Source organism: Melanerpes formicivorus, unplaced genomic scaffold, assembly GCF_026170545.1.
Source record: "Melanerpes formicivorus ecotype bairdi unplaced genomic scaffold, bMelFor1.0.p_v2 SCAF_28, whole genome shotgun sequence".
NCBI lineage: Eukaryota > Metazoa > Chordata > Aves > Piciformes > Picidae > Melanerpes > Melanerpes formicivorus.
Window position 1 is genome coordinate 975,778 of NW_027142380.1, and position 25,566 is coordinate 1,001,343.

General features: G+C 44.3%; 1 protein-coding gene across 4 annotated transcripts in view; it reads left to right on the forward strand.

Annotated features, from left to right (window-relative positions):
* The window catches only part of PLXNB1 (plexin B1), an 89,817-nt gene that overhangs the window by 26,879 nt on the left and 37,372 nt on the right, over positions 1–25,566 (forward strand). For all 4 annotated transcript variants that reach the window (XM_068154136.1, XM_068154138.1, XM_068154139.1 and 1 more), the window contains 4 exons: positions 16,500–17,643; positions 22,628–22,810; positions 23,220–23,348; positions 25,057–25,157. In XM_068154136.1, coding sequence (XP_068010237.1) covers positions 16,510–17,643; positions 22,628–22,810; positions 23,220–23,348; positions 25,057–25,157 — 1,547 coding nt within the window. In that variant the 5' untranslated portion in view covers positions 16,500–16,509. The remainder of the gene's footprint in view (positions 1–16,499; positions 17,644–22,627; positions 22,811–23,219; positions 23,349–25,056; positions 25,158–25,566) is intronic.

Sequence of the window (25,566 nt, forward strand, 5' to 3'; positions counted from 1 at the left end):
TCTCTGTGTGCACAGCCTGTGTGGTTTCAGCTTGGTTGTAGACCTGGATTGAACTCTTGGACGGTAAAGAGCAAGTTTTTGAAAAACCTATTTCAATCTGCAGCCTCCAAGAATAAATCCTGAGTACATATAACACATGTACAAAGATTCACAGGTCTGGTTTCCTCAGCTTTGCATTGCTCTGGGTGGTTCAAGTAAAACCACTAAATCAAAGCTGTTTGAAATAGGGAATGAGTAAATACTTGAGGTGATTTGAATTCAGGCCAGGCTCTTCTGGATCCATGGTTTCGGAGTATGTAAAAAATAAAAGACCATGGGGAGGGCAGAGGTCTGTGTGTTTTATTCTTTGAAGTATCAAACTAATTTTGTCCAGATCCTATTGGAAAAGTGCTCCAGCATAAGTGCACTAGAGGACATGCTTTTTAATACCTTTAAGTGTGAAAGATCATGGCTGAACAAACTCATTTCTGAAATGTGAATTACAGTTATTACCTGAGTTGGGCTCTACTTCATTCATGTGCAGTTGGAGTAGCAATTCAGTGTTACCTAAGAGAGTGTTACTTGTTCCCTCCTTTTCTCTCCCTCGTTTTTTAAACAGCGTAGTGGACCATCACTTTCAGAGTAAGGATAAGCATGCAACTCCTATGCTGTGTGCCAGGCAAGACTTTGCAGGAGAAACTCTCACCTTCAGGGAGTGGAGTTCTATATTGTGTACTCTCTGCAAAGCAGTCAGAATAGTGAGAGGTCTGGATATTTCTAGACCTGGGGCCATGTACTTTCTTCACAAGTGATGTAAAGCCTCTGCAGAGCTACTTCAAACTCCAAGTCCAGTTCCAAATGTGGCATTTCAATCAAAGTCCAAATTCCTCTCTGGTGTTGAATCTTGTCTTGCAATTCTGTTTCCAAGACATCTCCTGCTGCATGCTGAGGTATGCACTCCTTTTGTTTAAGTGTTTAACCTACAACAAGTAGTTTCTTGTTTTGGTAGTGTCTGAACTTCCTTCATACATACATCTACAGTGAGGTGAAGAATAAAATTTCCCATCTGTGTCTACATTTTACTTCTAGAAGCACAGCAGGTGTAATACCCGGAGCTAGGTGAAGGCCTTATGTAAAAATAAACCCTTGTGTTATGTTCCAGGTGCAGGTTTTATGTAACTCTGAGCTGGCATAGTTTGATGTCACTGAAGATGTGGTCACCTTTCCTCTCCTGCTTTCTAGAAGCTCAGTGTCTAGTAAGAGCTAGGTGCTTTGCCCATCTGATCCGGTGGAAGTTGGAGGCTGGATTACATAGACTTTTGGGTCCTGTATTCCATTTGGTATCCACCACTTTGAAGGGAGGCTTTTCCCTTTTGATCAGCACCCCTTAAGGGCAATTTGTGGGGTGAGGTGTTCCTTCTAGCTTTTAGAGCATGGTCCAAAGCCCTAAATTCTGAGGTAGGCTTGTACTTTTAAAAACACTGTTAGCACTGAATATTGTAACCCTAAGTAATAGATCTGCCCTCTCTTGAATTCTGCTGGGGTTTAATGGCTGCATTTGATCTTTTTTTTTAAATTCCAGCTACACTTCTACATCTTAAAAATGCTTATTTAACTTGTAGTGCTGAAACTGGTAAAGGACAGAGAAAAGCCAGATATTTCAGTCTGACAGCTAAGTTTAGGTTGCTTAGTGAGCTAACCATGTTTAAATAGCATAGTCTTACATGATAATCAAGCATGTAGGAAGCAATTAGGATCACTGCACTTGTGGGGGTGAAAAAATATCACTCAGGATTTTCATTAAAACAGTGTCTAGACCCAGGTGTTCTTATATGATTCTGTAGAAGAATGTGGTCTGTTAAGAATATTGGGGAGGGTTGTGTAGCATCAGGAAATCACTAAATGTTCTGCTCGTATTGATGCCTTTAAATGTTCCTAAAGAAATTGAGAATAGAACTCTGGCACCCAACAACAGAAGGGATATATCCTTCACCATAGCAGGCTAAATCAAACTGCAAGGGTGTTATTTGTGTATGGGGAGAGGAAGTTTTTGGAAAATACAGCCTATTCTTGAGGAAGAAGGTGTAGCTGGATGCTGTGGATTAAAAGTAAACCAGCTTTTGAGCAAACTCAGTGTACGAGTATAGCAGTTGGGAATCTCTGCTGTTTTTAATAAAACCCACACTATTTTCTCCAGCCTTTATTGAAGCTGAGTTTTCTGCAGCTTTAAAAAGCGAAAACAAAACCACTGCCTCTTAAGAAAGGTATGCTATGAGAAATGGAATAGCAGCAACAGTGACCAGAGGTAAGATCTCCGTACAAAGAACAGCTGAATAACCAGGACTCTTCCACCTGCAACGTGCTGACTGATTGTTGTCTTCAAATCCTGAATGGCATGGGAAGGTTAGAGAGGGAGCAACCTTTCTCTGTCTCTTCCATTGTAAGTATGAATAGGTAGTGAATGGAAAACAGCATGTAGTAAGCTTAAAAACAAATAATGACTTAATCCTTGGTGTGTGAAGTTAACCTGGGAAGCTTCTTGCCCCAGGACATTGTGAATGCCAAACATCTGTGTGTACTTGAGGACACAGGGCAGCTCTATAGAAGAAGCAGCTACTGAAGATTAGTGAATGCACAGAAACCATCTCTGTCCCAAGAAATCCCTGAGCTGCACATTATTGAAGCCTGAAAGATTATGTAGGGAGGTAAAGCATTATTATATGCTTACTTCATTCTTACGTTTCAGGCTCTCACCAGAGCCAGACAACTGCTGCCTGGTTTGCCAGCATGGAGCAGGAGGAGGTTGCAAATGAAACTTGTTAAAACAGAGACAGGCCCAGCCTGTGTTCTAGGTTGGTTCTGTGCTGCCTGTGATGTATTGTGCACACCTTACTGGCTACAGGCATTGCCTGTGGGCTGTTGGAGTCTGCAGACTATTGACTGGAGTTTAAAGAGGGGTGGAGAGTGTATTTCTGGAAACAACACCCCTGGGAAGGGTGATAGGAAGGCAAATATTCTAAGCAGAGAAGCTAATTTTCTGCCTTTCTCTGAGGCGTATATTGTTCCTGCTGCTCTGAGGTGGTACATGTTTTACTGAGTTACAGAGACTGTCCTACTGCTGAGAATTTCCCTCCCCTTTGAAAGAGTTTCATGCCTGGTAATGAACTGTAACTTAATTTGAGCTAAAATGGGTGATAAGCAGATGTAATAACAGTACCATCCCTGTTCCAAAGCATTTTCAAGCTAAAAACATCATGGCCTATGTGAGGTTCCCTTCAGAAGTACTCAAAACACTGGGCTTATTTTAGATCCTGTCTAAACATTTAAAAATAACTCAAAAATAGGGCTTACTTCTCTGTGTCACCCTTGAATGTCTGGTCTTGCACTTGGTTTTAGATGTTTAGCCGTATCTGCAGAGAGCACAGTACAGAACAGCCCTGGATACCCCTCTTGAACTTTTCTTTGCCCTTTCAGAGGAAGAGAACTTTGTCAGGCTGTCTTTTGTCCCTAGGGACGTAGCCTCTGCTAATAAGTAGTGTCCTTTGGTTCACTAACTTCGATGCTGTGGTCCTTTGGGGAACAGCTGTGGAAAGCTGACAGGTAGCAGAGCTAAGATGATGTATGTTTAGGAAGCATTCTCTTATGACTAAAAATATCTGAGTTGGTGTATTTTGGAAAGCTATAGCCCCTTTGCAAGGACACAAAATTACTTGCCTGCAGCTCATGCTGTATAATGAAAGTCACTCTGCGGACTGGCTGTGAAAGTGCATGCATAGATAACAGCTATGAGGGGAAGAGACAGGCCTGAGGCTGAGACCAGCTTAAAACAACATAGGAAGGATGCCTGGAACTGGAACTGTCTGCAAACAGCACTGGGCTAAGCACAGGCTATGGTCTGTCTTTTCAGCACATGTGTACAGATTTTTCTCTTGTTCCCCTTACCAGCCTCTCTGCTCTGTCTGTCTGTTCCTTCTAGCAGAAGAGCTGCTACTCAGATGTAAAACTTTCAGTACTAATCCTAACAAACTTACCATAAATCTGGTTTTCCTGTCTTCTGGGCACTTTTGTCCAGGGGTGATCCTCTTGAGATGCAAGCAGTCAGCTAGTTATACTGGCTGAAATTCCTGCTTATAGAAGTTTGCATTTCAGACTACCACTGCAGTTTATGCAGAAGACCTGTTAGTGCATCTCTGTGGCCCTAGGGTGAAGGTCTGAGTTTTCCCTGAAAGGCAAAGGGAAGAGCCAGTCAGTCCTGCCCAGCCAGTGGCTGTCAGACTGTGGAGGTGGGAGGGCAACAAACCAGATGGAGAAGAGTCTCAATGGAAAAGTCTTTAAAATTCATGGCTACCATGAACAGGTAGCCAATTCTGAACCTGGTGCCTTTATGGGAGCACCAAAGAAGCTTTCTCAGCCCTAAACAGGACCAAGAGTTCAAATATTTTGCCAGGAAAATGTTCAGATCTCCTCAATCTGAGCAAATAGATCAGAACTGCTCATGTTGTGAAGCCACTTGATGGTGTAAAAATTTATCATGGTGAAATTTGTCTTGTAACAAAATTACATTTTCTGGTTAAGGTGTGACTGGATGTTTGCCTGTTAACAAAGCAACTGGAGAAGTCTTGCTCCAGATGGTTTATTTCTCCAAGTACCAAATCTTGCCGTGTTGTAGCTTCTGCTTCCTTTGTGGCTTAATTTCCATGTTAAAAGTTTTTAGTCCTCTAGTTTGTGGGCTCACAGTGGAATGAAAGAAGAGTGTTGCCTGATTGCCTATGCCCAGCAGTAGTCCTCCCACCTCTGACCATATGCAGTCTAGTGTTCTGAATTTTGTCCTTGAAACAAGAACTTCCAAATGTGGACAGTGTCTGGGATGAGGGTCTGTGATGGTAAAGTGAAAAGGTAATGCTTCATTGTGGCTGCCAGCCTGTGGCTCATCAACCAAATGCACCTTGAGAGCACTTCACAGATGGTTCCTGTGACACCTTTCCAGGTTGGACTACATTTGGAAGCGCTGGATAGCAAAGATCCCAGCCTCCATGGGAGGGTCATCAGCTGGGGCTGTTGAGACTGATGTGAAGTTGATCCTGGCCAGCCTGTTTAGTCTTCTGCAGTAGTGCAGTGGGTGCTGCTGTGTTTTCTACAGGTTGGGGAGAGCCCCAGACTTTTTGGATAAGTGTGTTGCTATCTGTTCTGTGCCTTACAAAAGCCTTTCTATTGTCTTGCAGAGGTGGAAGAAAATGTCAGCCACCTCAACTGGGATCATTATTCCCTGCTCACTGCAAGGGGGTTGAACTAGATGACCTCTGGAGGTCCCTTCCAACCCAAACCATTCTATGCTAATCTAGCAGACCTGTGTAACCTCATTACCTGAATATTGGGCCTTATAGTTCGTAGCTGACTACTAATAGCCTTCCAGGCTCAGGCACTAGTTTATGAAAGATTAATTGATCAAAGCTTCATTTCTGTTAATGTTTTAAAATAAGTTGAGTAACAGATGATAGAACATACTCCAGCTTGGTTTGAAGGCAAACCACAAGCAGATTGTGATAGTGATGTGGAATTCTGTTGATTTTGCTGTCATTTCTGAGTGGGAGGGGATAGATGCTACTCGTGTGGTTGCATTGCATTGAGTTTATTTGCATGTTACTGCATGTATTCATGGCTGTAGCCAGAACTGCTGACAGTGTTAGAGTGATAGGGGAAGACTGTCAAACAGCTGCTGGGGCTGTATGGCTCCCCAGAAAATTACTGGGGAGGGCAGAAAAGTGATTTTTGTTTGAAATGAAGCAGAGCTCCAAGGAGAAGAGTCCCATTCTCCTTCCTTCCAGCCAGAGCACATTAATTCTTTGTATAGTTGTGGTACTAAAATTGGAGACTTCTGAGGTGTCAAGGAAGTGCTATTCTTTAACAACCCGAAGCACCCTGCATTGCTCAGCCTCTGCAGAGCCAAAGGATTTAAGGCAGGCTCTGCTGTTTAATGGTTCTGATTTGTGTTTTAACAAGTGGATGGTGAAGCTCAGGATGTGGTCCTTGTATGTCTGCTTATGGTCTGTAACTGCTAGCATGAACTCCTTTTGTGGGAGGTGTCTGTTCTCCTTTCCTCTGTACAGCCCTGCAGGGCTGATGCTGGCATGGGGAGCATGGTTTTCTCTTGGAATCCAAGTGTAGGACTGGCTTCCTTTCACAGGGGTTTCACAGGACATTTGAAGCTCTTTTCCTCTCTTGCTTTCCTCTCCAAGACCAGCCTAGATGCAAAAGGACTTGTCTTGGTAGTATGTTCTTTGCCTCTAGGATGTGAGAGCTTGGTTAGGGGTCATGATGCTGTGCTCTGGGAAGCATGTGCTGGTTGCAGGAGGTCTCTCCCCTCCCTTCTGGAAGGCACCCTGCCAAGGAAAGTAAACTCTTAAGGCAGAAATGATTACATTGAAAAGATCATGTGCTGCTGTGGCTGCCTCTGAACAAAATAGCTGGGCATTTCTGCTTACAGAAATCAACAGAGAATAGCTTAGGCAGCTGGTACAGAGCAGAGCTCTGGCTTTCATAGTTTGTGGAGACAAAGCTGAGAACAGGATGATCCTGGCAGAGGCTGGGGAAGGGTGCCCCTAATGATGGGGAGGGCAGTGCGGTTGGGAAGGTGTGCCTTGTTTAAGGTGAGGCTGGTAAAATATGAATCAGTCTGTTTGAAGTAGTGATGAAATCCCAGATGAAGGTTTTCTGTAATACCTGGCCAAACAGTCTGGTGTGCTTTAGCTTTCCTTTCTCGCTGGTTAGAACGAGCAGTCCTGACCTACTTTTAGCAGTCAGAATTCTGTTGAATGCTACCCAGTGCTCAGCTGTATGTACAGCAGACACATTATCTGTTTTGTTCAGTCAGCATTTATGTGAGAAGTTTCCATCAAACATTTAGCAGACAAGGAAGAGCTGTTCCTGGAAGCAGGACTGTTGGTGCATTAAACTCAATTCTGCCACTTCTGTGCACCCTGGCTGTGGCCTTTGCTTTGGTTTCCCAGTCTGCTGAGCCTGACGCTTGCTTGCTTCGCCGCTGTTGTACATTAACTTTTGTGCTGCGCTGTCAGGATTCAGTTAGATGGTATCTAAATGTTAATATGATAGATAATGCCTTTGGAAATAGTTAGTGAGGTCAGGTTCCCAGCTTCCTAAGTATGTGATTAGGCAGAGCTAAAGTTGCACTCTGAATATTTAAAAATAAATGCAATCTATAAATGTACCATAAAAATACAGAGCTTAAATAGAAGCGTCATCCTGGGACAAACTGCAAAGCTCTGTGTAGCTCAGTATCCTCTCTTTGATGAGAACCAGGAGCAGACATTTAATGAGGGCTGTAAGAAACAGGGCATGTGTAATGTGGTGGGCTTGGTTTTCTTTCCTTTCTCCCCCTCCTGACTCCCAGCTTATGACAATCATTAGGATCCTCCTTGGCCAGGAGTTGTATCTAATCCTCTGATCTCTCCTACATCTTCTCTCCATTAATTTATACAATCCCTCTTCTAACTTGTTTATGTTTCTAGTCTCCATGACATCCTACAGCAGCGAGCTCTACAATTTAATTATTTAATTATGCCTTTTAAATGTTATTTACAATATTCAACACCCAGTGACAATATTCTTGAGCTGGCTTAGAAAAGTTACCTGTACCTTCAGTGGGTGTTGTCTTGTTTCTGTGTTGTGAGACATGGTAGTCAATTATTCCATGTTTTTAATTTTGACATTCATGTTTCAGATCTCTTAAATCTTCCCTATCTTCCCCTAGTTGTTTCTTTGTCCAGCTGAAGTCCTACTCTGCTCAAGTCTCTCCTTATATGGCAGCTGCCCAAGGTTTTTGATCACGCTCCTTGTCCGTTTTGTCCTTCTGTCTCCTTTTTCAGAGGTGGGGAGCAGAGCTGTCCGCAGCATCACACTGGTGATGTGCATTTTCTCTCTCCTAATCACTTGGAAGGTTGTATTTGCCTTTTTGCTCCACACTAAATACTGAACTGACCTACCAAATCCCAAGCTTTCCTGAGTGGTAACAGCCAATTTATGTAATTAGTAGATTTGGGGTTGGGTTTGGTATTTATTGACGTCCAAGGTACACTCAGGAGTGTACAAGTTCTTCTATTTTTTGCAGGCTTTTATCAATGTCATTTTTTTTTTCCTTTTTCTTTTCTTTTTTGTTTTAATTAATAAACTGAGCCGCTTCTGGACATATTCCTCTTCCGGCATCATGGGTGAACATACTGAATGGTACAGGTTGCAGAACAGATTCTTGGCAGATCTCACTGATAACCCTCCTCTGATGGGAAACTCTTCCACTTTAGACTTCCTGTCTTTTAACTACTTATTGAATCATGATAGGGACTGTAACTTTAATTCCACCATAACTTTTTTTTTTTTCCAAGAGCCTTAATTGGCAGCTCTTTTAAAATCAGTTTAGTTCACATTAAACAGATTAAAAGCTGGCTCTTTTATCTCAGTTAACTGAAAAGGAGAAATCTGCTCTTGGAATTTCCTGAGTACTGCAGAGATTTCTCTCTGCTCCAGTATCATAGTATCATAGTATCATTCAGGGTTGGAAGGGACCACAAGGATCATCTAGTTCCAACCCCCCTGCCATGGACAGGGACACCCCACACTAGATCAGGCTGGCCAGAGCCTCATCCAGCCTGGGCTTAAACACCTCCAGGGACGGGGCCTCGACCACCTCCCTGGACAACCCATTCCAGGGTTTCACCACTCTCATGGTGAAGAACCTCCTCCTCGCATCCAGCCTGAATCTCCCCACCTCCAGCTTCATTCCATTCCCCCTAGTCCTATCACTACCTGAGATCCTGAGAAGTCCTTCCCCATCCTTCCTGTAGGCCCCCTTCAGATACTGGAAGGCCACAGTTAGGTCACCTCAGAGCCTTCTCTTCTCCAGACTGAACAGCCCCAACTCCTTCAGTCTGTCCTCATAGGAGAGGTGCTCCAGCCCTCTGATCATCCTTGTGGCCCTTCTCTGGACACGTTCCTGCACCTCCACATCCCTCTTGTAATAGGGGCTCCAGAACTGGACACAGTACACCAGGGCTGAGTAGAGGGGGAGGATCACCTCTCTCGACCTGCTAGCCACACTTCTGATGCAGCCCAGGATCAGTCTGCATTTTGATCAACAATTGGGTTCTTGAACCTTCTGCAAGCAAATTTGTTTCTACAGGGGGTGACAGGCTTAGGTTTGTAAAGGTTTGTGTAGGAAAGGTGGATTTGCTCAGCAGAGTGAATTGGGTGGGTAAATTTAGTGAGCGCCTCTTTGCCAACTGGGTTCTATTACAGCTAGATTAAACCTATCTAGACACTCTGGATGTACTCTACACATTAAAGGCTAGAGAATAGGATTATTTTTCTTTTAATTTTGTTTTTTTTTTCTAACTAGTTGCCTGGAAGAATGTTTGAGTCACTGGTGGTATTTAGCTGGCTATGTACTTGACGTGTGATGTGCCAGCTAGAAGAGGTAATTGGGCAGGTAAATGGAGGGCTGATGGCTTGAACTGAAGAACCTAACACTCACTCTGTGTGCAGCATTAGAAATCCAAATGGAGAGCTTGTCTGGGTCAGGTGCTGTGAAAAGGGAGTGTGCATCTACGTCAGGCCTATTAAAAAAGGAAGCTGGCAAACTGTAGAGGGCTCAGAGAGCCACTAGAAAAAAAGAATTTTTTCTGACTGAAAAAGCTCAGGCCACCTAATGTATCCATCTGAAGGATTACACATATCTGCAGTCTGGGATTCAGGATCACCCAAAGCTGGCAGGATTGTATAGAGAAAGGATTGCCTTATGCTCAAGTGTCCTTATATTAGAACTTGGGCATCTATTATTGTCTGTTGCTGGAGCCAGGGTTGCTGTGTAGGTGGACCTTTTGAGTTAGAATAGCTGACGTTATCTCCTTGCCCAAGGAGGATTAAGAAGCAGGATTAGTTTTCAAACTGTTCATGCAGAAAGCAACTAGAAGCTTCTTTGACTTGGGAGATCCTGTGGCAAGCAGGACAAGGTATTTTACTTGGGGTGAAGAAGCCTCAGGGATCAGCTTGCTGGATTAAGGTGGTAGTTTCTGTAATTTAGGAGCCTTAAGGGAAAAAAAAAAGTCAAGTTTCAGTGGAAGATTTTAGTCAGGACCTCATGGGCTAGAGGAAGAGATTGCTTAGTGGCATTCTGTGGTTTGATTATGCAGAAAGGTGGAGCAAGTCCTAAAAACCTCTTAATTTTCCAATGTATAACACTGACAGAAAGTTATCCTGATTGTGTTGAGATACTGAGAAACTAACAGCTCACTCTATTTTCCCCTTTACAACATGTGTATACAGCATGGTGCTCAAGTTCACATTTTGTTTGTGTTTGAGAGGATGGTAAAGTGACAAGTCAACCCTCAATTTACAGTGACAGAATATGTGAGGAAAGCTGCTTTTAACAGCAAGCAGCCTGTGGTGGCTTTGTGTTCCTTGCAAATGTTTGTGTAGTTTCTTGATTTATAAAATGGTCACTGTTTAGTACTGTTAATTGGTAGCTCTTCATTAACCATTTGTACTGGAAGCTTAAACTAGTGCTTATAACGTGTTTTCGTGTGTGCAAGAGCTGTTTTAGGGGGAATACCTATCCACTGTCATCAGTTAATTCCAGGATGGCTAAAATGAATATTTAAGTAGGCCTAGGGGTACAGAAGCACTTCTAGAAGTTCTTTCCAAGGAACCTTGACAATGCACTGTTGAGGAATGGCTTGAATTGCAGGGGCATGGTTCTATGGAACAGCTGCTTGAACAGAGTGTGTAGGCCAGACTCCATCTTGTTTACTGCTCACAGCTTAGCTGGTGTGCTGATGCAGCAAGGCCACCACAGCTTTGTGACTGTGCTTGCAGATAGCACCATGTGAAATAGTTACTTATAAGATAGCAGCATGTGAAACAAAGAACTACTGAGAAAGGAGGTTGTGAAGTCGCACTTAGGTCTAACCGCAAGTAGGCTGGATATTATAATGTAACCCTGGACTAACAGCCAATAGAATAATGACACTTGTGCATATTTAGCTGAGATGCTTTATAAGCCGTGCTTTTAAACAATAAAGTTGAAGCTTGATTACCAATCATATTGATTGTTTGTTCAATGCTTCCCACACCGCGGCAATGCACAAACATGCTGAAAATCACAGTATCACAGTATAACTCAGGTTGGAAAGGACCTCGAGGATCATCGAGTCCAACCTATCAACACAGACCCCATGACTAGACCATGGCACCAAGTGCCACGTCCAATCTCCTCTTGAATGCCTCCAGGGACGAGTGGCAAGAGTACCACAGTGGTGACAAAATAGTTTGCGCAACGTTGGTTTAGTATAACTTCTTCAACCCCCATGCAGAACAGCAGGTTGTGATGGTCAGCAACAACAGTGGTCAGCAACAACAATGGTCAGCAACTATCAAGGGTTTCAAAAGCTTAATTTTCCCAAGCATTTATCTAATACGTTGTTAATTCTGTAGCCCCCAAACCCAGGTTTTCTCCACCATCCCTGGCTGTTTGAGATTTGATGCTTTTTGTCTTTAGAGGTCTTTTTCTTAAGTTACATTGACCTCAGCTTTGGTGGTACTCACATCTCCTATAACAGAGCTCTCTTGTCTCTGCCAGTCCTGCTCCCACAGAATGGCTTGGGCTTGGGATTCTCCTTGAGGTCAGTTTTATTTGTGAAACAGAGGTTTGTGTTCATCTCTGCCAGCACTGCTTGCTGCGAGTGTTCTTAAACAGCAGAGCTGGGAACTGGCCTGGTAGTAGTAAATAAGACTGGAAAAAAGGTTTATTTATTTAATGGGAATGTCATCTTTCACAGCAGAAAACAAGAAGTCTCTGTTAAGCATACGAAAGTGAGAAGGGAGGCTGTAATTCAGGGCTTTTGTGCACAGAACACAGCAGTGGTCATTTTCCTGCTGCTGAGGGATTTGAACGTGCTGGAGCATCAGGGTCATCATGCAACTGGAAGAATTAGATGTTTAAATTTTAAACCTTTTTAGTGCTCTCCCTGTGAGTTGGCTCTGCAAATGGTACAGTGGAAATCGCAGGTGCAAATTTCAGGGACCTACCTTCCCCCCCTCAAAGATAATTCTGCTGTGATTGGAGTATAAAATCTAGCCTAGAAGGTAGAACATATCTGATCTCTCTGTGTTGGGGGGCTAGGATGTGGTATTGGGGAAATAATGTGTGAGGACTGAAATAATCTTTGTGTTGATATGTTGTTCAAATATGTCCAGTTGAGTTCTGGGATTGTTTCTTCAATGTGTTGAGTGAAGCCTCTCAGAGGGGTATGTGAGGTCAGAGAGGTAAAAATAGTGCTCCAGAAAACATGGTCTTATTTCAAATTCCAAGTAACAAAATAGTGCCATTGCTCCCATGTTCCTGGTTGGTTTTTTGTGGGTGTGATGTAAATATTCTGTGGCAGAACTGACTAATCCTCTAGGCCTTCTGTTGTGATCCAGATTAAATAAATGACATTCAGAAGTATCGTTTGGATATTAATATTTTGCAGTGTGTTAGAGGCAATGTTCAGAGTATTGTCTGGAGCATTTCCCTAGTTAATGGGAATTCATCACAAAAATGGAATATTTAAGAAGAATCTTTAAGCCTTGGCAATTGCCTTCAGAATTAATTAAAGGCTACACACTTTCAGTGCAATCTGTCTGCAACAGCTGTGTTATACACTAGCAGTGAGCACAGGAAGCAGAATGGTTCAGTAAATCCATAAAGAGCTCAGTAGTGTAGCCTGTCATGAAGGCATCAGATTTAAATGTAGGTTATCCTCCTCCTTCCTGTCCTCCCAGAGAGGCTGTGATGGGCTTAGCCGAAGAGCAAGAATAAAACACAGGCACTGAATGCCCGTGCTTGACAAACGGCTTGGAACGTTGAATCAAAAGACTCTGCTGGCTGCTTTTATCTCAATTTTCATACAGAATGGGAACGTTTCTAACTACTGATAGCTGGCACAGGCTTCTGCTCATTTCTAATGTGTGTTTGCTCACCTAGCAATAAATACAGGTTCATTTGCTAATGGCTCTTCAACAAAGAGCAGAAAAGAGCACTGTATTCAGTGTTTACCCCTCACTCAGAGAGATTAGAACTAGCTTGTAGAACATGCTGTACTACCTTTTCCCCTTTATTCCTTTTTTTTTTCTCAACTGCCCTATTCTCTCTGTTGAGAGGACTAGATAGTAGTTTCTAACTTGCAACACCTTTGAGGAATAGCTCTTAAAGTAATTTCTAGGGGCATATTGCTGAATGAAAGAATAGCTTCAGGTCAGAGCTTTGACCACAGCAGGATCTGCTTTTGATTGTAGTCTACTAGAAGGGAAGGCTCCTTGCTTTTCCATCTCTTTTCCAGTAAAACACTTTCAGTGAAACATTAGAGGTAGATCTAGATCAGAAGGCTTATGAAAAGATTTGCATTGCTAGAGTGGTGTCATGCACTGGGTTTTGAGTTCAGCCACTGGTGGCATGTTGTGAATGTTACTTCTGCTCCAGCAGTTGTTAATGATGGTGTGTGTGGGACAGAGCAGAGTCTTGCAGCTTGTAGGCATGAACCTCTCTCTCTAGAAAGCCAGTATTTCAGAATTCATAAATTCCAAAGACACATGCTGTTTCTACTGTTGCATTAGTTAGAAAGAAGCTTAGAGATTCCTGTAAGTGGTGTAGTGTAATGACGTCTTGTGATCCTCAGCTGCTTTCAGATCAAAGACTCTCTTCTCCATGTCAGCGTGGCTCTGTCACAATGTAGTCAAGCTCCTGCTGGTGAATGGTCATCAGCTTATTGTTTTGTTTGCAGACATTTTAAGCTTTGAAACTGGGGAGACTCCAGACCCAGAGTTGCACAATGAACCATCAGGATGTGTGCATGATGGCTGTGCAGAGGTACCAAGGAGGCTGTGTGATTAAAGAGTTCCTTGGGTAATGTTTTCTCCAGTAGAAATTGAGGAGAAGGCATAAGAAATAAGTCATATGTTGGAGGTGGGGCAAGATATCCTCTACTGATGGAAACCCAAGTTGGCATTGTTAAGTTAGAACTTCATCCTTCTGTCAGCACATATCTACTTGCTGGCTTTATAAATATCCCTCATCAGGCTTCACAGATAACATCTCCCATGTGATAAGGACCTCTGTCAAGTGCTACAACGCACTCTCTCACCACCCTGGAAAGAGACTCCAGGGCCAGTTCAGTGCTGTTTGCAAATCTGGGTGAAGCAGAGTGTGTTCATAGCGCTGAGAGCAGAAAACACTAAGTGTCCATTATCAGGGCAAACAAAAGCCCCAGTGTGCACAAAACCTAAACACAGCGCTGGTCCGGTGTGAATCAGTGGCTGTGTGCTCAGGGGAAAGCTGCTAGCCTAGAGCCAGCATTCCTGCGTCTGGGTATATCCTGACGGTGCTACCTACTTACCTACAATAACCATGTGAAGTAGACCTTTTCCAGAGCTCCAAAAAGCCTATATTTAATAACGTGTTGTATTTAGAACACCTTCCATCCGCTGGATTTCACAAGGAGACTAATCCTCTCAATTGGTCCTTTGGTAGAGCAAAGATGGCAAAGTTTTCCTGACAAAGGAGCTGGAGAGCAGACTTTTCTGTTTGGTTTGGGATTTGTTTGTTTGCAATAGCAGCAAAATAAAAGATGGATCTAGAGTCTCACAGTTACTGTTTTCAGCATTGCTGCTGTGTTTTCTGCACAGTGTGCAGATGTTGTACAAAACAAGTGTAAGACACAGTTTGCATGGTGAGAAGGTTGTGACCTAAATTGGTTAAGTCCTGCAATAAATGCTAAGGTTGTCTTTTTCCACCTCTCTGCTCCAAGTGCTTCTGGGCTAATAGCACTTTGAGCACTTTGAACTTACCAAGAAGATCCAAGAGGGTTGGTGTTGTAGGAAGGAAATGATGATAGTTTTCTGAGCTTTAATTACAAAATTAACATCACCCTTGAGGAGCTGAGTTGCCAAAACGAGCACAGCAGATTACAGGCCACTTCTGGAAGAGATGCTGTACCCATCAGTTCTGTTGAGCCTCTGGCCCAGTTTGGCATCTGTGTAGCTGTATGTAGCTTTGATACCTTGTCTGAAAGAGGGAGGGAAGGGAATAGATTCACAGCTGTATCACCACCTACTTCTCAATTCAAATAAAGGGGTAATCGTAGTAAATGATGAGTACTTGCAGCTGCTGCCCTTTCTTCATGGGGAAAGCATTGATCTAAATGTCACAGGTACATTTTCACCATGCTGTGGGATTCCACATGCTGTTCAGGACAGTTCCCATCTGTGGCATGGTTTAGGTGGACCTTGGTGGATTTTGAGAAGAGTTCATCTAAAGATCCTCTGGAGAGGAACAGAATAGGTCAGTTGTGACACCCACCCCATCTGGCACTTTGAGGGATGGGACAGGGAAGGAGTGGATCCACAAAGTGGATTTGTTCAGATTACCTTTTATAGTACTGGTAGAGGTGCTGTGAGAGATGAGTGCCAGCAAGAGACTTCTCCCCTGGAAAGTGGAGGAGCAGGTGAGCAGGATAAGGTTGTCTCCCCCTTGCCCAGGCATGCTGTATCTGCCCGAGGAGACCTACAGGAGCTGCCTTAGCAGGGCTTGGGGGCAGACTGGTGGCCTCAGAGGGGTGGCTGGGTACCACTATCACTGACTCTCGGGAGGCCTCATCCTGGCACCCAGGTTCTGCTTGGGTGGGTGGTGCTCAGAGACAGAGACAGCAGGGGAAGATTTCTCATGAAGCATTAGTGGAAGAGTCTTAAGTGAGAAGAGAGAGAAGGATTAATTATATCGAAGAGCGAAGGGTTTTAGTTTGCTCTGAACTGGATCCCGCTGCAGTTTGTTTAAACAGTGGTCCTGTAGGTTGTGTTTGTCTTGGACAGCGTTTTGTTTTACTGTGGTGTTGCTTGTTAACAATGTATGTGATGTGCTGGCTGCCATAGGGATGTGGTCTTGTCCTGGAGAACTTCCAGTATAGCATCATAGAGTTGTGCAGGAGTGTGGTTAAACATGGCTTTTTCTGATGTTACAAGAATAGTGATCAACTTTTGGAATACCTTCTGTTACCACATAGAACCTTTCTCCGTAGGTTATGTCCCTGGATTGATGAATCTGTGCTTTGGAATGTTTATTCAGCAAGTTTAGTACAAGTCCTGGGCTTGTGAAGAGAAGTTTTTCCAAGTACCACCCAGCAGTCTCCGGGAAAGCCCCCAAGAACATTACCTGCAGTATTCCAGCTTCTCTTGAATGCTATGCCTGTCATCCTGATGTAGAGGTGGCCAAGTGAAATCTCTGATACTTCTGCAAACCTCTTTCTATTGGTGTTTCTTCAGATGTCCTGTGTTGGCTCTTCTGTGTCTAGCTCTGCTTTCTGTGGTTATCCCTGTCTCCTTTGCCTGCCTCTCATAACAAGAGTGCTAATGAAGAATTTTGATGAGTGTTGATCTTCTCTGGTGGTTTGTGAGGAGTCATAACAGCTTTTCTTCTCTTTCAGAGTGTTTACCATGCCTCTGGGAACGTTCTTCTTTCCTGTTCTCTGTTTCCTGGGAGCAGCAATTCCACGGGGACTGCAATATGTCACGTTCTCACGCAATGCCACAAAATTCCTCCACCTGTCTATGGACTTGGAATCTGGGACCATTTACTTGGGAGCCACCAACTTTCTCTTTCAGCTGACATCAGACCTGCTAATGAAGAATGTGGTCCAGACTGGACCAGTTCTGGACAGTAAAGATTGCCTCCCCCCAGTCTCAAAGCTGGAGTGCCCTCAGGCACACCACACTGACAATCACAACAAGCTGCTGCTAGTGAACACTGTGCAGAAGGAGCTTATCGTGTGTGGCAGTGTGCACCAGGGAATCTGTGAGAAAAGGAGCCTCGCGTCCATTGACCACGTCCTCTTCCGACCAGAGAGCCCTGGTGACACTCAGTACGTGGCTGCCAATGATCCCAATATCACCACTGTGGGACTCATAGCCTACTCGAAGGATGAGGTCCCCTTGCTGTTTGTGGGACGAGGGTACACCAGCCGAGGAGTTGGAGGAGGCATTCCTCCCATCACTACCCGAAACCTGAGGGCCCACGGAGGGGATGTTCAAGCAACAGACTCTCACTCCATTTTCTCCTACGAAGAAACAGCCAAGCTGGCCGTGGGCCGTCTCTCGGAGTACAACCACCACTTCATCAAATCCTTCACCTATCGCTCCAGCGTCTACTTCCTGTTCTACCGCCGGGACCTCAAGTCTCAGTCGCGGGAGTACAAGACCTACATCTCGCGAATCTGCCTGGATGACTCTCATTACTACTCCTATGTGGAGTTACCTCTGCTCTGCCAGAGCAAAGCCAATACCTACAGCCTCCTGCAAGCAGCCTACGTCACCCAACCGGGAAAAGGCATGGCCCAGGGGCGGCTGGAGGCCGAGGGAGAAGTGCTGTTTGCAGCCTTCTCTGCCTGGCAAGCCTCGTCTGGCAAACTGAGTGAGGAGTCTGCGCTCTGCATCTATGCGATGGAGGAGGTGGATCGCCTGACCAACTGGACTAGGGATGTTTGCTACATGAGAGATGGGAAGTCAGAAGAAGGGACAGAAGTGGCATATATTGAATACGACGTCAGTTCCAACTGCGTCCAGCTGCCAGCGGTAAGTGGCTTTGCACCTTTGCCAGGCTAAAGAGTAGTCTGCCGCATGTTCTTCCGTTGCTTTGTGTTCCTGAAGTAAGCCTGTTTCTCACAGCTAGATGTGGAAATCTGCTTGGGTTAAAAGCCTCTGTCTATAGGCTGTTTCTTTCCCACTGCAAAAACTGATGTGTAACTGCAGTCTGTCTCGTCGTTGCTGCAGCTCTCTGCCCCACGTGGACAGGTTTATTTGCAGAGAGAGGTGTACTCTATGTAGCAGTGGGGAGAGCATCTGGTGTGACCTGGCCCTAAGGCCTGTCTCATGGCAGTACCAGGCAAGAATAATAAAGCTGCAGTTCACGTTGTCCTTTATCAGTGTCTTCATCTTCTGGTCTGCACTCCAGAGAAGGAGAGGAGTATGTGCATATGCACCTGTATGTTGGAGAGGGGAATTCAAGAGGTATGCTGGCTCCCTGATGTTTTTGGTGAGGTACACCTTATAACAACTTCCTGCAAGGGCACCCAGAAACTAAAAACAACATAACCTTTTAAAACCAAATGTCAACAAAATCCTCATTTCCTATTAGTCCTCCAAAACTTTGTGCTCAAGGAAGACCTCCTTCTGACCTGGTGATTCTTTGTCTCCAGAGCTGTAAGAGGTGATAATCCTTCTTTAAATTCTATGGCAAAGGCATGATGGGATGTTGCGGGATAAAAATGCAGACTGAAGTGGCTGTGACCCTGAATCCTTGCAGTCTGTCATCCACGCTATCAGGTGCTGTGATATTAGGGACAGTGATACAAACACAGCAGCATCATTCTTTTTGGGGTGGTGCTGGATGCAGTGGCCCAGCATGAAGCTCTGTGGTTATGAGTAGCCTGCTTTCACCAAGGGTGTTGCTAGACCTTAGCAGAGCAGCATGTTATCTTGTGTCTTCCTTCTACAGAACAGGCTGTACAGATAATTGCCTCTTCCCAGCCTTGTACCACAAAGAGCAAACTGGTACCACAGAGCTCTGGAAGTCACTGAGTTTGGATGTGTGATCCAAAGCCAGTTTTAAAATTATAGTTTTCATTTTGGTAGCTAAAGCCAGCTGTAGAAAACTTGTAGGACTAGGGAAGGGTAAAAAGCAGACTTGGTGCAGGATGAATGTAAGGTCAGGAGAAGTATGTAAGAGTTGGGAAGCAAGACACTGCCCAGCTTTCACTGTATTTCTTAGCCATGTCCTATGTGTCCTTTGCAGAGCTGCATGGAAAGAATTTTTAGGGCAGCTCAAGGGAGTTAAGTGTCAGATTGGTGTGAGCAGTTTAGAAGAGTCCTTCATTCAGAATGGTGAATGTACCAGTGGAGAAGTGAGCACGCAGGGTGGGAGAAAAAGGCCAGTCTTTGCTCTGTGAATCCTGGAGCTCCATCCCAGGGTCCCAGCTGCACAATTTGGCACTAGTGGGCTGACTAAAGTATGGCATCTTATTACCAAGTGTGTCCAATGATATGTAAATGTCCTAACACACTTTATCCTTCACCATTCAGTACATGGTAGCGGTTGTCATTAAGATTGTGTCTAACAACGCGTAAGGGTTTGTGCCAGCTCCAGCCTGCTCCATTCAATGCCGACTGGAAGCGGCTGTCAATGACCATTTTATGCAGAAACAGTTTTAACTCAGTTTCAATGGTGGCAGCTTATGCTGTATCTTAAGGATAATGCTAATTAATTTCACATTTTTCTACCTCCAGGCCAGCCTGTGTGCAAGGCATGCCCTTTCCCCTAGTTTGCACAGACTCCCATTTTTAAACCATCAGGAGGGGCTAAGACTGAGTTTTGCAGTTTGAGACAGTCTCTTCAACTGGAGGAAAAAAAGTGCTTGTGTTTAGAAGAATACCAGAACCAGTTCATTTGTTCAATTTACTGGAGGCCCAGTAAATTGAAGAATTGAGATGCTGTTAGTGCCTTGGTAACTAGAAGTGTGAAACGTGTTTCTGTGGCTGTAGTTGTCCAGGTATATAACTTGTCCTTGTGAGGTAAACTTACAGTCCTCCATGCACAGATACAGATTTGTCCTATTGTTGCTTCCCACCTATGCAACATAGGAAGAGCACACCAGAATTCACGGCAGCAGCTTCATCTAAACTTGCTGCACCACAGTAGGACGCTGGATGATCCCTGAAGTGTGTTTTCTGCTGCGCTGCCGAGATGTTATCCACTGAAAACAATTCAAACAGTTTCTATGTAAATTTATATAAGCACTTCATACAATTATCATGGTCTTAATCCTGTAGAATGGAACAAGCTTCAGCTCTTGACGGTGACTAACTGCACTCTAGACAGTCCCTGTGAGGCCACAGACAGGCTGTGCCAGTGCTGGGAAAGCTTGCACAGGTCACGTTGTTTATGGTAGATAACATCATGTGTGAAATGACACATCCTTGGCATCACACATAGGCTGAGCACAACTGGGGTACAACTATTTCTGACTTGCATGGGGAGGTGGTTCTTCAATATTTGAAAAGTCAACCTTAGTAGGCTCTGGCATTTGTCTGATTTGATGCAAAGGTTGCAAAAGATAGCTATAACCCCCTTTAAAATAAGCACTTGATGCTGTGGGGCATGGAAATTTGGCTGTGGTCCATCTCCTAATAAATCTTATAGGAGCTAGACAGCTATAGAAACAGAAATATTTTCAGTTACAAGAATGTGATTGGAAGAAGCTTAAGAATCAAATGAGAGAGCTGATAAGAAAAATACATCCGCCCCTGAAAATGACTGATAGCTTACAGGACAGTAAAAATTAACAATCATTTAAAGTTGTGACCTCTTCCAAGGCTTTTAAATCAGAGCTTTACAACTAGTGTGCAGAAAAATCAGTTGAATTAGTATCTGAAAGGAAAACAATAAAGCTTCAGAATGAAGGTAGTGCAAGTCTGAGTGGTGTGGCTTCTTAGGTGGAACAGCTGTCAAGCCTTGCTTCCCTGCTAAGATAGCAAGACAGCTGAGAAGTAATAGAGGTCAGCAGGTTAAATGTATTGTACTGTGGGATTTCCATAGACCTTTTAGTTTCTACAGTTAAGTATTAAAAAAATCCCCAAACAAATAAACAAACAAAACCCAAACAAACAAAACAGAAGGCGGGGCGAGTGAGACAAAAAACCAAAACAGATAAATGGGAGGAAAGGAGGAAAATAGTTCTGCTTTTCCGTGGGTTTAGTGAGAGATGAGTAGATGCCTCAAGAATGCCAGCTTGTGCTGTTATCATTGACCTCCAGCGGGGTCAGCTCCATTGCCTAGTGCCGGATGGTACCGTGCAGCCCTGAGCTGCCAAACGCAAAGCCACGGACAGCAGACAGAAAGAATATGCAGCCCTGCTCACAAGGAGTCTAAATTCAACAACGTTGCCTGAGGCGAGAGAGGAGGGAGCTGGAGTCAGTGTGGATTGCTCAGTTAATGTCTGCTCCACACACAGCTTTGCAAGGGTAATTAGTAAGGGGCTGGAGAGGAGCGTGAAAATGTTATGCAGAAGGGCTTTCGTGATGGAAAGTCATTAGTTTTCACAAGCCACATTGTTTGAAGATAAGCCAGTGATCCGTTTAAAAACGGTGGGTTTAACAGTAATTGTTGCATGCAGAGTCCTGCATTGTCTCCAGAAGGATAGTATAAAATTGTGTGCACCGTGAGAAGTGGTCATAGAAGGAGAGATGTAGAGAAAGGCACAAAGTAACAGAGAAACTATTCTAGACTGAGTCTGTAACGCCCGGAAAAGAGGAATTGCAATGGGATACAAGCCCTATGAGGAGAGGCTGAGGGAGCTGGGGTTGCTCAGCCTGGAGGAGACTCAGGGGTGACCTTATCACTCTCTACAGCTACCTGAAGGGAGGTTGTAGACAGGCTGATGATGGTCTCTTCTCCCAGGCACCCAGTACCAGAACAAGAGGACACAGTCTCAGGCTGCACCAGGGGAGGTTCAGGTTGGATGTTAGGAAGAAGTTCTATACAGAAAGAGTGATTGTGCTATGGAATGGGTTGCCCGGGGAGGTGGTGGAGTCGCCATCATTGAAGGTGTTCAGAAGGAGACTTGATGGGGTGCTTGGTGCCATGGGTTAGCTGTTTGGGTGGGTTGGATTGGTTGATGGGTTGGACACGATGATCTTGAAGGTCTCTTCCAACCTGGTTTGGTTTATTCTAATAAAGGTTTATCCTAAAGGATATCTTCTCTCTACGCATACAGATAGTAAATAAATTGACAGCTATCATTCTCTCCGTTAGAATTCAGTAAGGGAAGGTTTGGTGGGACTGGGAGGGATCTAACTGGAACAGAAGGATGAGTGTTTGTACAGTGCTGTGGAGCTGATGTTCGGAAATCTCACGAGACTCGGCAGAATTGAAGCAGTGTGTGGAGACAGCTCTTGTTCTGGCTGACTTTTTGCGGGTCTCTGGTTGTGTGTGTGCCCTGTGATTTCTCTATGTAGCTAGTAGGCTCTTTGGAGGAGGTTATGCTCCACCCTGTGTTTGTGTACGTCTTGATGCTTTGTGATTGTACATCAGGCTTAGAATTTGTAGGTAATCCAATGAAACCTCACTGTTTGCTGGAGGTGATGCTTGTGACCAGGTAGTTGTGCACTGGAAGCAGGAATTCTTATCTTTTTGCCCTGAAGAACACAATGAATCTTCCCCAAAGCTTTGTCGTGGTAGTGTACAGCAAATAATGTTTTCAGACAACTTAAGTGTTTAGTACAGTCTCAGTGCATTTCATTACTGATGCTGCATGGACTTACTGAAATGCCTGCAGGATTCAGTGAGTATAACCAGCCAGCATTCCTAGACTAGTTATTAAAATCTGGGCTCTTCTACTCTCAGTAAAAAGGCCTAGACAGGTTCAAAGCTGAATTCACTACTGGGACCACTCTTTAAAGAGTCTGGGTGGCAGAGGATGATAGGAAGTGTTAAAGGTGCTAATGTTCCTTGTATCTGTATTTTGGTACTGATTTCCCTATTTTTTCCACTCCTCCAAAAAAGGACACTCTGTATGCATACCCCTGTGGCTCTGACCACACTCCCAGCCCTATGGCCAGCCGGGTGCCCTTGGAAGCAGCCCCAGTCCTGGAGAAAAGAGAGGCCCGTCTGACAGCTGTGGCAGTGAATGTGGAAGATGGCCACACCATTGCTTTTCTGGGAGACAGCAGAGGGAGGCTGCACAAGGTATGGTCTGGATGCAACAGGAAGCAAAGAGCTATAAAAGTAATTGGCTATGCTCAGATGGAAGGGGCATAAAGGCAGTTTTTCTTGTCTCAGGAGCCTGACTTCACAAGATCCTAACTATCAGATGGTATTTTCTCACACTGTACTGGTTGTTGAGAATGTGGGTGCACTGAACAATGTTTGTCTTTGGTTATATCTGCACTGAGCCAGTGTTCCAGGATGGTGCATCCTCTGTGGCTCCCACAGGCATTACCAGGCACATGCTTCATGTGGCTGAAGTCACTCCACTGAGATTTTGGTGGGAGGTTGAAATCCTTACACACAGCAATGGTTCCAACTTGCCCCTCGTGTAGTGCAGATGGCTACTGCTATGATACTTTGCCTGCAAACAACTGTGGCTTTCTTGCAGGTGTACTTAGGAGCAATGGGAGATGCACACATATATGCTTCTTTACCTATCCAATCAAACAGTGCAGTGAGTGGAGACTTGCTGTTCGACCAGTTGCAGGAGCACCTCTTTGTCATGACCCAGTCAATGGTAAGAGTGAGAAAATTCCTTCCACAGAAGAGCTGAAAGCATTTGAGGTCCAGACAAACTACTAACAGGAGTGGGAGAGACAAAGTATGTACAGCTAAAGCTGGGCTAGGCAGCACCTGCCTGCCAGTCTGGTTTACAGAGATTGGGGGATAGGCTTTTGCAAAATCTGGTGGAAACACAGAGGAAGCCTAAACCATAGGCTGTTTGCATGTGCATTTCCCTAAGTCAGTCAGGCGATGGAGGAATGTGAACTGCAGGCTTACAAAAGCCTGCTCTATTGACATGAAGACAAGGGGCTGCAAATTCCTGGTTTCCTCTGTGGTGAGCAGGAGCTGTTTGGGCAACAGTTTGCATCTCCATCTGAGCAGAAGAATGTGAGCCTTCTGAGGACACAAGTAACATGACCTGCCTTGTTTCTGCAGAAGATGAAAAAGAGAAAAGGGAGATTTTGTGTAATTAAAAATTGTGGTGCTTCTCCTGGTTTTAATCAGCTAAGAGATAGCAGAGATGCGCCCTGGCTGGGTGTGTAATGGCAGTCTTGTAGAGGCAATTGGGCTGAATAAAGAACCATGGTGGCACCTCTGCCTCTTCTCCTGCATCCTCTTAATTCTCTTTGTGCCCAGTGGCAGGTGGAGGAGAAAGCATTGCAGGCTCTTGGAATATTGGTGTCTGCTGAGTAGGAAATCCATCTATGGATGCTTTATTTGAGAGGATTTGTGCAACACCATTTATATCAGCTCCTTGAGCTGGGCAGGAAAGAGTCCTCCTAGCAACAGGAAAAAGCAGCCCTTGATGTCCTCTGAAGGAAAGAAAAAAATCAAAACATAAAAGTATACTGCAAAACCCCTGCTTCCCTTCACCCTCCCAGTGTACTTTGAGGTATTGAGAAATTTAGTAACACTTCAAAGGAGCTGAAATCTGTGAGTGGAAGAAGATTAGGGAAATCTGAAATTATATATATATCCTTAACAGTAATTGTTCTGTCATTTAAAAAATGCACATGACAATTTACTTAGCAAAAGTAATAGATCAGGGATTTAAAGTTGATATTTTAAAGTAGCTGACAGTGCAGGAGCTGAAGTGTAGTGGCAGATTAAAGAGAGGGTGAGAGACTGGAATGAGCAAGGATAGCAAGTTAAAGCAGAAGTGCTTGGCGAGCAAAACTTAAACCCCAGGTGAGAGAAGCTTTTTGCTCTGTGTTGTTCAAAACTTGTTCTGCGTTCAGTCAAAATGATAGTTCTGCCAGACAGAGCTGGGCAGTGGTGCAGATGCATTCAGAGGCCTCAGCTGGAGCTGCTGTCTCCAGCTTAAGTCACCTTTATGTCAGGCAAGATGGTCTCTCATTATAGTGTCCAGAAAAGCAAAAGAGTGAATGGCATCCAGTCTGCTGTTCTTTGATCTGTTTTGTTAATATACAGTTTTATCACTAAACAAAGTCTCCTTGCAAAGAGTGACCCAGATAACCCAGTAGCAGCAGTACACTTTGTTTGCCTCAGTGCCTGGTACTTAAATGCACTTCACCAATATGAAATGGCTGTTCAGATGGGTTCTGGAAACCTGATCTTTTTTCTTTGGTTTTATGCAGTATTGAAGATTAAGAAGCTGTTTCAGCAAACATGCAGGTGATGGGACTTGTGAGTTAGGCAGAAGAAGTCATAGACCTGGGGCTGGTTTATGTGCTGATTTCAGTAATTTCTTCCTCCAACAGGTGGTAAAGGTTCCCATAATGGAATGTTCCCTGTATTTGGACTGTGAATCCTGTCTGGCACTGAAAGATCCTTACTGTGGCTGGTGTGTCCTTCAGGGACGGTAAGATAGATCCCGGTTCACCTGCAAGGATTTTGGAGGGCAAGTGCTTCAGGGTTGTCTTCACTTGCTCTCTTTCTTGTGTCTGTGTATGTCTGTGTGTCTGGATTTAGTTTAGTTTAAGTTCCTTTATGGGATATTTTTTCTAACTTACCTCTGCCTGCCTCCCTAAACTGCTACCAGCAGTCACAGTTGCACACAAGGGTGTCTTTCCATTGCTTTCTGGGTCTTTGGTCACCACTTGCTATACTCCTATCCAGCAGATTTTAGCCTGATTTTAGTCTGCAGCTCAAACTGCCTCATTTCAAATGCAGAGAAACAAACTTCTCTCTCCTGCTGTTCTTTTCTTTAGCATTCTTTTTCACTTACTTCTCCCCTACTGATGTTGCTTAATGCAACATGGTTTATTCCA